At 44.1% G+C, this 14,629-nt stretch overlaps 1 protein-coding gene across 1 annotated transcript in view; it reads left to right on the top strand.

Moving 5' to 3' along the window:
• Window positions 1-14,629, top strand: part of Itih5 (inter-alpha-trypsin inhibitor heavy chain 5) — a 99,128-nt gene that overhangs the window by 24,148 nt on the left and 60,351 nt on the right. Inside the window, exons 3-5 of the mRNA XM_052157247.1 lie at window positions 6,791-6,954; window positions 8,389-8,490; window positions 12,050-12,300. Coding sequence (XP_052013207.1) covers window positions 6,791-6,954; window positions 8,389-8,490; window positions 12,050-12,300 — 517 coding nt within the window. The remainder of the gene's footprint in view (window positions 1-6,790; window positions 6,955-8,388; window positions 8,491-12,049; window positions 12,301-14,629) is intronic.

Below are 14,629 nucleotides of genomic sequence, written 5' to 3'. Positions count from 1 at the left end.
AGGCGTCCATCTGAGACTGGTAAGGTCAGGGGTGGACTAGAAGATGGCTGTGGTCTAGAAGTTAGATCAGAAGAGACAGTCTTCATCTTTGCTGATGGATTATAGTCTCAAATTCAGATGCCAGACAGAGATGCCCCTCAAATTCTCAACCATTAAGTAGCTTCCAAACTTGACTATTTAAACAATTATGAGTAAAATAATTAAAGATCTCCTCCTAAAACACATCAATCAGTAAAGGTGTTTGAGTCACTAGTATCAGGTTAAACAGGTTTAATGGTAGACACCAGGACTAGTGGTGACGACAGATAGTAAACAATTTAAGTCCTCTGTTAGAGCAATCCCACTCCTCTGCTCTGCAGCATCAGCACCAAAGCATCCTTAGATCATCTGGAAATGAGCAGATGTGTGGCTGTGCTCAGTGAGCATTCGTGGGCCAGAGTGGGCGGTCTACCTACCCCAGATGGCCCCTCCCTACCCCAGATGGCCCCTCCCTACCCCAGATGGCCCCTCCCTACCCCAGATGGCCCCTCCCTACCCCAGATGGCCCCTCCCTATAGATGGCTCACAGGGCAGAGGGATCTGAAGGGAGTTTGAAACACAGTGGAATTAAACACAAAGGACTGATGGATGGCATTGAGCTGGCTAGTTAGAATGCAATGTATTCTACCAGTGGAATGCTATGCAGCTCTCAGGACCAGAGGCAGAACTGTTTATTCCGCAGCATTTCCAAAGACGGTGGCTCTTTGACTCCCCATTTCTCCTACTGAGATGGTACATATGCTCTTCGACATGGAAAGTAAGGGTGTTTTGAGATTGCTTTTGTCAAGAGCATAAGATAGTAAAAAGTACTATATAGTTTGTTTGTTTCCAGTAGTTAGCTCAAGCCTGTATTTTTACCATTGAGCCATAGCTCCCTCCAATTTCCTTTTCGATAAAAGATGTTTTATTTGGTGTATATGAGTACACTGTAGCTATACTGATAGTTGTGAGCCATCATGTGGTTGCTGGGAATTTGAATTCAGGACTTCTGCTTGCTCCAGCCCAAAGATTTATTTATTATGATATCTAAGTACATTGTAGCTATCTTCAGATACACCAGAAGAGGGTGTCAGATCTGATTACAGATGGTTGTGAGCCACCATGTGGTTGCTTGAATTTGAACTCAGGACCTCTGGAAGAACAGTCTTAACCACTGAACCACCTCTCCAACCCTCCAATTTCTTTATACTTTTTAATTTTAAGATAAGATCTCATTAATTGTCCCAGATGGCCTTGGGCTCACAGAAGCCTGGGTAGGCCTTGATGTGGCAACTCCTTTGCCTCAATGTTGCAAGTAAAGGCCCAGGCCCAGCCAGCTATGAGAGCTTGGCAGTCAGTGCACACAGCAAGGTGTAGCTTCTATTTCAGTGCTAGGAAAGCCTGTCACATGGTTAGTGAAATCTCTAGCTACTACTGACTCTGATAAGGCTGTGAATTAACATACATCGGGTTGCTGTCGTGTCAACATAAAACAGGAAGATATCAGACAGCTCTGAATTAGTTCTAGCTCTATTCTCCATTTGACTGTGAAGGAGCCCGACCGCTCAGCCAAGTTTATTAGGACTCTTGGTCTATAGAAAGCGTTGCGAAGAGATGCAGTTGTTAAGTTACCAAGCTTCAGATTGGTTGTTCTATTGCAGGAGATAATTGGATTTTGTAGATAAAGATGAATGAATTACTGCATTGCTAGGAAAAAAAACAAAATAACACAAACCAAAACAAGTAAGTACATGAGTTCTGTCTCCATTTGTGGACGGGTATACTCCAAACTGCTAAATATCACATCTAGGGAACAAAGCTGTAAATTCAGGGTCAGAGGGAGACCCTTAGTTGTCATTTATATTTGATATAGTCTGAAGTTTTAACCATGTGCACGAGACTTGATACTTAACATCTTTTTTTGTATTTACGTGCAGGAATATTTTATCTGCATGTATGTCTGTGTCTGTGAGAGGAGGGCATTGGAAGCCCCTGGGCTGGAGAAACATGGTTGTGAGCTGCCACGTGGTTGCTGGGAATTGAACCTGGATCCTCTGGAAGAGCAAGCAGTGTTCTTAACTGCTGAGCTGTCCATCCAACCCTGAGATTTGACCAATTTTTAAAAATCATTATGTCTTTTAAATTGCACGTGTGTCAATATGAGTGCCCAGGGAAGCCAGAGGCATCAGATCCCGGTGGAGCTTGTTACAGAGGCTGTTTGATGCCTGGTGTAGGGGCTGAGAATCGAACCCGAGTCCTCTGGAAGAACGCTAAGCACTCTGAGTCAGTGAGTCCCCAAGTTGAAAAGTTTTTGAGCTACAGTTTAAATTGTAAGTAGAGCCATTAAAGAAAACTAGTTCACAGTACGTATTGTTTGATTTTCTCAGGTTCCCTTTTTTCTTTCTAGTGCCTTTGTGGGACTCTGAACTGTGTGTCATAGGATATAGTTTAGGCTTCTATTGGAGAATTCTCAAGAGCACAGCTGTGAATAACTTTTGCGCATGCCCTCAGATTTAGAGAGAAAAACAATATACTTAAACATGCTTAATTTAGTAAGACAACCTGCTCCCAGCAACTACACAGATCAAAGTCAACGCTTCATCTCAGTTCTTGATTCACTGTAGGGTTCTTGCTTTGAAAGATGCCACGACACGGATTTTAAGTTCCATGAATCTGACAGGTTGTCGTGCTCTTGAGACCACCTCCTTGCTGCCTATCACCAGCCTAATTCTTACTTTTATAAAATGTAATAGAGATTCTTAATGAGGTCATTTAGCAGAAGCATTTTGTTGAACTCCATCTGGAACCTCCTTTGGATCCAAATGACTTCTGGGGAGAGACACCAGATCGTCCTACATGAGCGTGCTTGCAGTTAGTTTAGAGTTGGCGTGAGATTTCTCAAACTGCAAGCCTGCTCTCCTCTCCTTCAGCTCCCTCTTAGGCTCCAGGGATCTCGGAAGCGGATGTGCTTCTAGAGGCTTATTCAAGCCAATCCAGTTCACACTGTAGGTTACTTTAAAACTTCTAGACAGACGGCTCCAAGCTCCTGGTTCTCTGGGCTTGGAGCGAGGAGGACTTGCCTTTCGGTAAGTTTTCTGTGGTACTGCCGGTGAGCAGACCCCACTTGGGCAATCCGCATTTTTGTCTAGTATGGGGAGCACGGAAACATTTTATTGGCCAAGTTGACTTTTAACAAATTGAAGTGCATGTCCTACGCACATTAATTTCCCTCAACTAACAGGATGACATCCCACTAGGATTCCGCCAAAGTCTCATTGGAGACTGATTGTTTTCTGTTGTAATTATAAAAAATTCCAATTATATTTATTTTTGAGTGAGTACAATTACATTGTTCGGTTAACAAAGAGAATAAAGTAGCCAGGCCCCTGGTTTATGCCTCTAATCCATCAGTTATCTTCCACAAGAAGGTCTTCAGCTTTTCCCACTACTTCCAGGGCATCTGGCTCATAACTTTTATACAAGTGGTAATCTAATGCATACATGCTCCTGTATACCACCTGAACAATGTAACTTGGAGATGCTCAAACTTAGCCAGTCTCTGTCTCTCTGTCCCCTCCCTCCTTTTCTCCCCCCTCCCATCTAGTGGTCCTCCTAACTCCGTCTTCCAGGTGCTTAGGTTGTAAGGAGGCACCCACAGCACCACGATTTAAAAATAACGTCTCCTAGCTGGGCGGTGGTGGCGCACCCTGTAATCCCAGCACTCTGGGAGGCAGAGGCAGGCAGAGGCCAGGCTGAGTCGAGGCCAGCCTGGTCTACAGAGTGAGTTCCAGGACAGCCAGGGCTATACAGAGAGACCCTGTCTTGAAAAAACCAAATCCAAAAAAACCAAAATAATAATAATAATAATAACGCCTCCTTAGACAAACTGCAAATTATTATTTAGTTAAGAAAAAATTATTTCAAATATGTTTCATCCCCCTGCGCCGTCCCCCCCCCCCCCAACTTGATTACTTAGCAAAACTTCAGATCAAGCTTCTGTGTTCTGGCTGTCTTAGAGAGACACACAGAATCCTTCATATTGTCCCATTTAGTTGCTAGGTTTTTTTTTTCCAGGCACTAAAGAACAGAAGTCCCCCTGCCCCAGTTATGACTGACAAAAAGATGAGTATAGTTGCTGCCCCTGCCTGGAGCACTGCCGGGCGCAGAGTTTGGTTTTCCTGTTTTTATGCTTGTTTCAAATCCTGTTGCCCGCCCTTCTGTGGGAGTGTGGGTATTTTCTTTTCTTTTTTTTTTTTTTTTTTTTGGTTTTTCGAGACAGGGTTTCTCTGTGTAGCCCTGGCTGTCCTGGAACTCACTCTGTAGACCAGGCTGGGCTCGAACTCAGACATTCGCCTGCCTCTGCCTCCCAGAGTGCTGGGATTACAGGGTGCGCCACCACTGCCTGGCAGGGTATATTCTTTTTGCAGTTATTGTAAGTGCCTGGAGGCAACCAAGTGGCCAGGCTCCTCCCCTAAGGACCGCCACCCCCACCCCCACCCCCACCCCCACCCCCACTCCACCCCACCTCACCCCACCCTACCCCACCCCACCCCCCCCACCCCCACCCCGCAGAGGTTCTGCCCACAGAACACTCTACAGCCCTAAGGGCTGGACACAGCCCCTGGACTCTGCAGAGACAAAATCCCAAACTCTGGACTTAAATCCCACCAATCCCCGCCGTGGAAATCTCTGCCCTGGAAATATCCCACCTTACCGGTGACGTGACGTGGCAAGAAATCTTATAAAAACCTTGTCTCCTGCTCAGTCCCTTGCTGCCTCTCACCCAAGATGGCCACCCTCCTGGGTTCTTTTTCCCCAATAAATCTCTTCCGTGAGGTTTGTTGTGTGACGTCACTTTGTGGTATTCCTTGGTGCCTGACTGCCAGGATATCTTTCCTCTCAGAGCCGCCACACTTATGCTGGAAATGCATGTCCACTTGTTGAACATACATAAAGCATCTCTTGCGTTTTCTTTCCTTGTTCAGATGATTTTGAGTACTAGAACCCCCGGCAATAGCTCCTTAGAAACAGGTCTGTACCTACCTTCTCTATCTAGCACAGGACCAATGTGCTTGACAATAATGTGTCACAAATTCATGTGTACTTGGAAAACTGTTCTAGGTTTGTAAAGAAACTAAGTGGCCGAGGGTTGAATTGTCCAGGTATTTTTCACAGAAGAAAATATAATTTCCCCAGAGTAAGATCATCTGGGATTTGAGCATGTAAAGATGGATAAAACCTTTCCATATAGTCCAGCCAGATGGCCTCACATGATGGTGGCAGGTGTGGGCTCTGGGCTACTGGGATTGAGACCAGGTCTCATTTTTGTGTCTAGAGGGTGAGCACCGATGTGTGTCATCACTGAGTGTGACTTGACGCCACTGTCTTCTATGAAGAGCGAATGAGATGCTTCCTATGTCAGTTCCAAGGTCACATGGGGTCACTGCCTTGTCTGTCTGCCTGAACAGTCATAATAAAATACCACAATTTGGGTGGCCTTGACAGGTAAGAATGGTTAAATAAGATGGTGAGAATGGAGGGTCTGTATGCCACACCACACACACATACACACACACACACACACACTGAAACTGCTATACGTGCATATACACATCACAAACTTGGCTATTTAGAAGCTAAGATGGGAGCACGGAACAAAAGCTGAGTCCTGACTTTCTGTTGTCAAGGCCACCCACATCCTGCTGAACACCATCTCACGGGGGTGGGGGCGGGGGGGTAGGGGGTGTTAGGGCTTCAATAGCCAGATTGGAGGCAGGGGTGGGGTCCTTCAATCAACCCATAACCCTGTCAGTTGCTCAACCACTTCCTGGAGTTAGGGCATCAAGGTGAGGAATGCATTTCCTCATGAGGGCTTCCATCCTTTTAGGGTTTCTACCACCAGCTGTTACCAGATGTAGCTAGGAAAAAGAAAAACAAAACAAGGAACAGTGTTACTGAGCTCTTAAAATTTCCCACCAGCCCTTCCCTCCAAGCCTCCTGATGTGAGTTTAAACCCTGGGACCAGAGAGCCGACTTTTACAAGTTATCCTCTGACCTCCACGTGTGTGATAGCAGGCTTGCCAATGCAAATATACACACAGAATAAACAAATGTACTTTTTGAAAGAAGCGTTTGTGATAAATGTAGTTATTACAGACTTAAGTTTCCTTTTTCTTTGGTTCCGAATCTCCTGACAGTCTCTTGACGTTGCTACTAGTTTGTATAAAGACTAATTTATAATCATGGAGCTGTGATTCAGGTGGGAAAGCCCTTGACTACGGTTTTCTCTGATGAATATGGAAATAAGTGTGAACTGAGCACTCCTGGGGGCGGGGGGGGGGGCACGTTCTGAAGCTCAGTGTGATCACCAGAATGATTTAAAAGTTTGTAGCAGAAATAATGGAAATTGCGTACTTCTAAATGTTCAATGATTTACAAAGCTATATCTACTTAATATGTTTGGTCTGGTTTTTTGAAACGGAATACCATTGTGTTCTCTTATAAAAGTTAGTGCTGAAGAGTTGGATTTACATCATGAATTGACTATTCAATAGAAGTTGTTTTTACAAGTGCAAAGAGTTAAGATGTAGAGTTAAGGACAAGATACAGAGAGAGCACAGGACTCATAGCCCAAAGGCTCTCAAGATGGAGATTTCGTTTCCCATGTGGGAAAAGACTCACACTCTCATGTGTGAGAAAAGACTCACGCCCTCACGTGTCTGGATCCATCTTCACGCATCACTGAGAAGAGCATGCCTTTTAACCCCCACAGAAAACCAAACCCTTGATGGCGGAGTTTTCGGTGAAGTCTACCATCATTTCCCGCTATGCCTTCACCACGGTGTCCTGCAGACTGCTCAACAGAGCTTCTGAAGACCAGGATGCAGAGTTCCAGATGCAGATTCCGGAATCGGCTTTCATCACCAACTTCACCATGTAAGTGACTCCGTGGTCAGAGACAGGCAGTTGTCTGTAGACATCAGGGTGAACCTGAGAGGGTCTGAGGTGCCCAGCCTATTAACTGAGAGAATGCATAAGTGGTCTAAGAAGCAGGTCTCCTACTGCTCTCCTTCTTCTGTCACCTCCCTTCTCTCCTTTCCTTTCCCTCTCTAACTTCTTAGCTCCTTGTTTCCTTTTCTTCCTTCTTGACTTCTTTCCTAACATCCTCACATCCCTCCCTTCCCTCCTCCTTTCCCTTCCCCCTTCCCTCCTCTCTTTCCTTCTTCCCTTCCCCTTCCTCACTTCCCTCCTCCTTTCCCTTCCCCCATTCCCCTTCTTCCCTTCCCTCCTCCCTTCCTCTCTTCCCTTCCTCCCTTCCCTCCTCCTTTTCGTTTCTCCCTTTCCTCCTCCCTTCCCCTTGCTCCCTTCCCTCCTCCTTTTCGTTTCTCCCTTTCCTCCTCCTTCCCCTTCCTCCCTTCCCTCCTCCTTTCCCTTCCTCTCTTCCCCTTCCTACCTTCCCTCCTCCTTCCCCTTCCTCCCTTCCCTCCTCCTTCCCCTTCCTCCCTTCCCTCCTCCTTCCCCTTCCTCCCTTCCCTCCTCCTTTCCCTTCCTCTCTTTCCTCCTCCTTTCCCTTCCTCCCTTCCCCCTCTCCCCATCTATTTTCTTCTTTCATTCCATCCTTTCCTTCTTCATCTTCCCCTTTCCTCCTCCTTCTTTCTTTTCTCCATCCTTCATGTCCACTCTAGGACAGGCACCCTTTGAGGAGACTGGTATCATAAAGAAGAATATTGCTCTGCTCCAGAAATTCTAGCAAAGGAGAAGTAGTCAGCAATTGAGTAAATGAATTAGTAAATGAAATCATTTCAGACAGCAGTGAACACTATGGCATAAAGACTGAGAGAAGCTTTTGTTTGTTTGTCTAAGACAAAGTCGTCCCTCATGGCCCCCTCCTGAGGGCTAGTGTTATAATTATCACCATCGTACGTGTCAAGAAAGGCTCCTTCTAGAAAGGAGTTCAGGGAAATAGCTATGATTAATTTGAGACCTAAACAGTGAGACAGTACAAAATGTTTGCGATATTATAAAATGTATTTCTTCTTATTCAGGTCCAAGAGGTAAAGAGTTATAACCATGGTAGGAACATGGTATAACATGATAGGTGTTTAATTTTTGACTCAGGAAAGGTACAGGCTGTAGAGTTCCCCATGGGAGTTTGAGATCTTCGGGTTTGTTCCCATGAATTATGGAATTACCCTAGTGTGGAGTGTTGCCCTTTGGTCTTGATACTTCAAGGCTGGTGCTGAGTCTGGAATGCATTCTCTCTGCATACCCAGGAGGCACATACAAATATTTTCTGTGGTTGTCATGGCTCTGAGGTCCATGCCGGAGTTTGTCTTGGAGCTGGTAACACAGCTGTGTCTTGTGTTTTAGGCTTATAGGAGACAACGTGTATCAGAGTGAAATTACACAGAAAGAAAAGAAAAACAGCGATAGCATAAAAGAAAAAAGGAACAGAACTGTGGACAATAATGAGTAAGTAGCAGTTAATTAAACATCTAGAATACAGCTAAACAAAGGGCCACATCATTACTTCTGTGCCCATCTGTTCTCTTCTCCAAATGTTTTTCATTTTAATCAAAATAATTAAAATACCTGATTTAAAATGCAGCCACAAGCACTTATAATAAGAAGAAAGGTTTACTATACCTATGCCTCCTTCTTACTTTCTAGAATATCTATTTGTTCGGTTGCCTTTATAGTTATCCCCCAACTCTATGATGTTTCTTGATTTGTTGAAAAGAATAAAACATTATCTACAGTCTCTCTGCTGTGAAGAAACTGTATAATACTTTCTTTGTAAAGCCTAAACTTTACACATCGTTTCCTTTTGCTGCCAGTAGACTAGCCTAGGCTATCTCCCGACCCTAAGTGGTAATGTTCCTTTGCGCCTTCCACTCTGCCTTTCCATCATTGTTGTACCCATTGTTTGTTATATATGACTTAGTTTTGCATTGTTAGAATTATTAATATATACAATCCTGCCTAAGATTATCTTTGTTGCATTCTTCCAAACTAATAAGTAACCTACAATCTCATGTGTGTGCGCAGGTGTGTATGTACACATTTACGGGTGAGTGGAGTGGCGTGTGTGTGTGTGTGTGTGTGTGTGTGTGTGTGTGTGTACTTACCTGTGAGTGATCTGTGCGAAGGCCAGAGCATGACTTCAGTAGCTTCCTCTACCACTTAAACCCACATTAGTTTCTTGAGAAGGGATTTCTCATTAAACTGAAAAAGCTTGCTGTTTTGGCTAGAACAGCTAGCCGGTGCTCGCTCAAGGAGATTCCTGCCTCTCCAACTCCGTGCTAGAATCATAGGTGAGCATGGCATTACCTGGCTCCTCTGTCCATGCTAGGGATTTGAAGTCAGGTCCTTGTGTTTGTTCAGCAAGCACTTTACCCACTGACTCATCTTTCCAGCCCCAGCATTCCTTTGTAATATTGCTATTGATTGGTTCTAATACACAAAGATCTACTTCTGCCTCTACTACTCCCATTGGAAGGTTTCTTTTCCCTTTGCAGAAAAGTCATTTTAATATCTAGACAACAGGTTGTGTATTTGTAAATCTGATGCTGTTTAGTCATAAAAGGACATGGTTTGGGGAAACTAGTTCTCAAAGATTATAGGACTTGGTGGACAGACATGCCTTTGATGAGAATGGAAACGCTCCTTCTGCGTTGAAGATATGAGTCTTGCATACAATCTGATTCTGAAAAGCAAACCAAGCCAGACAGTCAGATAAGGGATATTCAGATAAGGGTAAATTGCTCTATATTTAATCTAACAACATAGTTCCCAAGGACACAGGACCTTGAGGCGTTTCAGTCAAGGTGACATTGATGGCTTTGCCCTCAGCTCTGCTTGCTTTGAGCCTGTTCAAACAATTCCTCATTGAACTTTTATGCACCCTCTTCCCAATCCTGCTTCTCACAATCCTAAGGCACCATCTCTGTGAGGCAGAATGCTGTATGGTGTCTCTAGATGCCGTCTCACTTGCTCAGTAAGTTATTAAAATCTCACTTTGCTGATCCACAGCTGTGTCCCAAGTTGTCTTAACCAGAATTATTCAAAATGATGGCATCACTTAATTTAGTTGGACTATAAGTCCTGGAGTTTTAATAGCTTTGCTTGTTTCTTAGGGGATAGATATTAATTTTGTCACTGGTAGCATCTACTAAGACACATAGTTTGTTTGAAATGATAACAAAATGAGGAGCTACAACTGAGCTTCGTGTGAAATGGCATCCAGCCACACTGGATGCCTGGCCAACATCAGCTACAGAATAAATGGAAGATCAGGGTAAATTCTCATGTCATAGCTCTTAAACCGTGGCTGGGTCCTGTCCTTCGAGTATACTGCTTTTGCTTTGTCATCTCACCGTAAAGCATTTACCCTGGAATCTCCCTTTTGTTCTGAGTTGGTTTTATTATTTCTTTGATTCTACAACTTCCTACTCTTTAATGGTCTTCTCCTTTGCTGAAAGTATATTCCTCAGAATGAGTGAATGGTGGACATGCTTTCTGAGGCCTGGATTATTTTGGCTGTGTATGGAATTTAAGATTAAAAAACCCTTCCCCTTTGAATTGAGAGTCATTCCTCCAATGTCTTGCATAATCAGATCTGGTTTTACTGGTGAACATGATCTGATGCCATTCCTGCCCCCATACTTTCCCCATCAGATCTCCGGAAGTTTATTTCAGTGAGCCTTGTAGTCAGTCACTTCTTTTTCATTTTCTCTGCCTCGTGTGGAGTGAAACTTTTCTGACTCAATATTTGTATGTCTTTCCCGTTTTGGGGAGGAGTACAGTGAGCCAAGTAGCTCAGTGAACCATTTGTGTGTCCTGTGTGGGCTGGAATGGTCTCCCCATCTGGTCCCTTTCGTCATTCCTTGTCTGTCCTGAGTTCACAGCTTGTAGTTTTGCTGAGATTCCTCCAGACAGTTTGAATCCCTTCTTTCCTGCTGCTTCTCCCAGAATGCTCTGAGCTGTAGAATTCTTATTTAAATGGATTCTCCCCACCAACACACAATTCTTGAATTTCTTAACCACTGTTGGTGTTCTGTCACCTCAAATCAGACAACTGGAACCCCAAGTCCTGAAAACATTTGCAATGCGTAGTTTTATAACTTTCACAGTCACATGGATTTTATTTCCTGATAAACACGATCACCAAGGAGCAAAAAAAATGTATTATCAGTTTTAGAATTATGTAAAATACATGCATTTTTCATCACCGCGCCTCTAATGCTATTCACATCTTGACCAAACTGACTCCTTTAGCAGCTCACCTCCTTACTGTTCTCTTTATCATATGCTGATTCGTCTGCCTCACCATGAACACCATGAACACCAGATGTTTAATTCTCTCCTACTTAATATTCTTTGGCCCTTGGTAGGATGCAAACAAACCTTATAGAAGCAACTAAAGAGTGGAAGGATTTATTTTGGCTCATGGTTTCAGAGAGTCTTATCCACATGGTGGGAAAGGTACAGTAATGAGAGCATCTCAATCTGTGCAGTGGAGTCTGGGGTAGGGCTCCCCAGGTGGCAGCGCCAGGAGAAGGGAAAGCTAACCAGGAACTGGGCTGAGCTATTACCCTTCAGAGACCTTTCACTGGTGACCTATTTCCTTCAGCTGAGCTCAAAGGTTCCGCAACTCCCCCAAACACTGTCATTGCCTGGTGACCAAGTGCCCAACAAGAGAAGCCTGTGGGAGAAGGGCAGTTCAGCTCAGACCATAACAGCAGTCTTCCTTCCTTTAGTGTAGGTTTATACTTCTTCCAAATTTTATTTCCATTTGTCTTTTCCTTTTTTATGATGATGGGACCGAGCCTAGTACTTCCTGCTCTCTGGACACGCCCTCTGAGCCTGTAGCTCTCATTTTTTCTTTTCTTAGGGCTCTCATCTGGCTCTGCCCAAGAGTCTCCTTGGCAAGTACAGCAGGTATCCTGAGAAGAGAAGCAGGCTTTCCTCACCACCACCCCCAGCTTAACTGTGGTCCTTTTTTTTTTTTTTTTTTTTTGCTTCCTAACAGGGAGATGGGGACTGACATGTTCAAAGCTTCGTTAGTGATTCCCAGCAAGGACAAAGCTGCTTTCTTTCTCAGTTATGAAGAGCTTCTGCAGAGGAGGCTGGGGAAATATGAGCACAGCATCAGCGTGCGCCCCCAGCAGCTGGTGGGGAGGCTGACCGTGGAGGTGGACATCCTGGAGCGGTCGGGTATCACATCCTTGGAAGTGCTGCCTCTTCACAACAGCAGGAAGAAGGGTAGTGGGCAGGCTGAAGGTGAGTCGTGCCTAAGGCCAGGGATCATTATGGGATGCTCAAAGCCTGGAGCTGGCTTTGAAGAACTCTGTGATGGCGCCCCTTCTGCAAAGGCTCTGCATGTTAATGGGGATTGGAAGGAAGGCACAAAGCAAACGCAAGACTTTGTATAATTTTTTTTAAAAGATCCAGATTCCACCAAGAGATGCACAAGCATTTAAGATTTTTGACAGTGTAAGCCCGCCCCACCTCCCCCCGGAACTGATTGTACATAAAACTCCTAAAATATTGAGAATATTACCTCCAGGAAGCTGTCTGATAGTATTAATCAGACAAAATATCTTATCAGTCTAAAATACAGGAGCAATTAGTAATCTGCGATGATCTAAATTAATTTAGCACATGATGGGAAAAGACAAAACATATCAGCATGCATGGTAATATTAAATAAGTCCAGTGCAGCAGGAGACTAGAAAGTTATATAAAATAATGATTTTATATTATGAGCTTAGGGTTATGACTTTACATTTTATACTTTATATATATTATATTTTATAAAATCTAATTTTTTATGGTGAATGGGTTGGAACCAAAGAATTTTAAAATATTGGTCAAACACAAGAAACCCCACAAAATCAACCAGCCTGGGTCCACAGGGTCTCACAGAGACTGAGCCTCCGACCAGGGAGCAAGCGTGAGCCCAACCGGGCTGCTTCGCTCATGTGTTACCTTGTGTGTGGCTCAGTCCGCTTGTGGGACCTCTGACAGTGGAAGCAGGAGCTGTCCCCGCTGTGCTGCCTGCCTTTGCAAACCTTCCCATGCTGGCTTGCCTTGGCTAGTCCTATTAAGAGAGGAGGTGCCAGGGCTGCTTGATATCCCTGGGAAGCCTGACTTCTGAAAAGAAACTGAGGAGGAGTGTGTGAGGGGTGGGGAGGAGGAGAGCTCGCAAGGGGGGGATGGGAGGAGAGGAGGGTATGGAAACTGCAGTTGGGATATAAAAAAAAAGTTAAAAAGAAATGTTTATTCTATGAGAAGAAAGCAAAAATCTCTGCCATTGAACTTTTCTCTGAGCTCCTTCCCCATCCCCTCCTCCTTCTCACCCTCCTCCTCCCCTGCCTCCTTCTTCTTCCCCTTCCCCTCCTCCTCCTCCTCCTCCTTCTTCTCCTGCTCCTGCTCCTCCTCCTTCTCCTCCTCCTCTTCCTCCTCTGCTCCTCCTCCTCTGTTCCTCCTCCTCCTTCAGAAATATTTGTTTTATGTATATGATGAGTACATTGTTGCTGTTTTCAGACTCACCAGAAGAGGGCATCAGATCCCATTACAGATGGTTGTGAGTCACCATATGGTTGCTGGGAATTGAACTCAGGACCTCTGAAAGAGCAGTCAGTGCTTTTAACTGCTGAGCCATCTCTCCATTACCCAAAATCTTCTTTTAAATAGTTAACAATGCTATCTTCCCCCCCCCCCAAAAAAAACCACGTTTGGGGACTGGTGGCTCTCACCTGTCTTCCCAGCTGTGTGGGAGGCTAGAGTGGGGATTTGAAAGCTTAGCCTGAGTTATAGAGTAAAATCCAGGCGAGACTTTCAAAGTGGGAGGTCAGAGGGCAGATAGGATATAGCCAGAGAAATAGACTTAGTGTGTGTGAGGTTCAAGGTTCAGTACTCAGTACTGAAAAAAGGGTCCTGACCTGTAGATGATATGAAGTAGACGTTTTTAACGCTATAGATGAAAAAATTCAGGTTTTTCTTAAATTTTGATATTATTTTTAAAAATAGCATTGAATTTATTGAAGTGGTTATGAAAGATTTAAGATGGCATATAGATATAGAGGCTTCTGTATATATTATGAATATTTACATGTATTATATATTCATTCATTGAAAATAGTTTTTTCTTCCACTTAATATATCCTGATGATGATTTTCCTTTCCTCTACTTCTCCCAGCTCCTCCCCACCTCCTCTCCCAGCCAGATCCACCCCCTTCCTATCTCTCATTACAAAGCAAACAGGTTTCCATGAAGTAACCAAAAAAAATATAATATAATAGGCAAAACAAAAATTCATTCATTAGAATTGGGTAAAACAAACAGAGGGAAAAGATCTCAAAAGAAGGCACAAGAAATGGAGACCCATTCATTCACGCATTCAGGAATCAAGGGGGTCTATTTTTAATCATCATTCATTCCAAGTAATAGTTTGTATTACACACTCATATCTATCTCTATGCTTAACACACAAGGACAGCTGACTTGTCAAATCCAATCAAATAAGGTAGCCACTTTCAAGCATCACACCAGGTTTGGAGTGACAAGATTTCAGGAACCTGTGACCTTGAGAACAAGGGAAAAGTA

This window comes from Apodemus sylvaticus, chromosome 14 (genome assembly GCF_947179515.1).
Source record: "Apodemus sylvaticus chromosome 14, mApoSyl1.1, whole genome shotgun sequence".
NCBI classification, from domain to species: domain Eukaryota; kingdom Metazoa; phylum Chordata; class Mammalia; order Rodentia; family Muridae; genus Apodemus; species Apodemus sylvaticus.
Note: the sequence above shows the minus strand (reverse complement) of the source record. Positions and strands in the feature narration are given on the sequence as shown.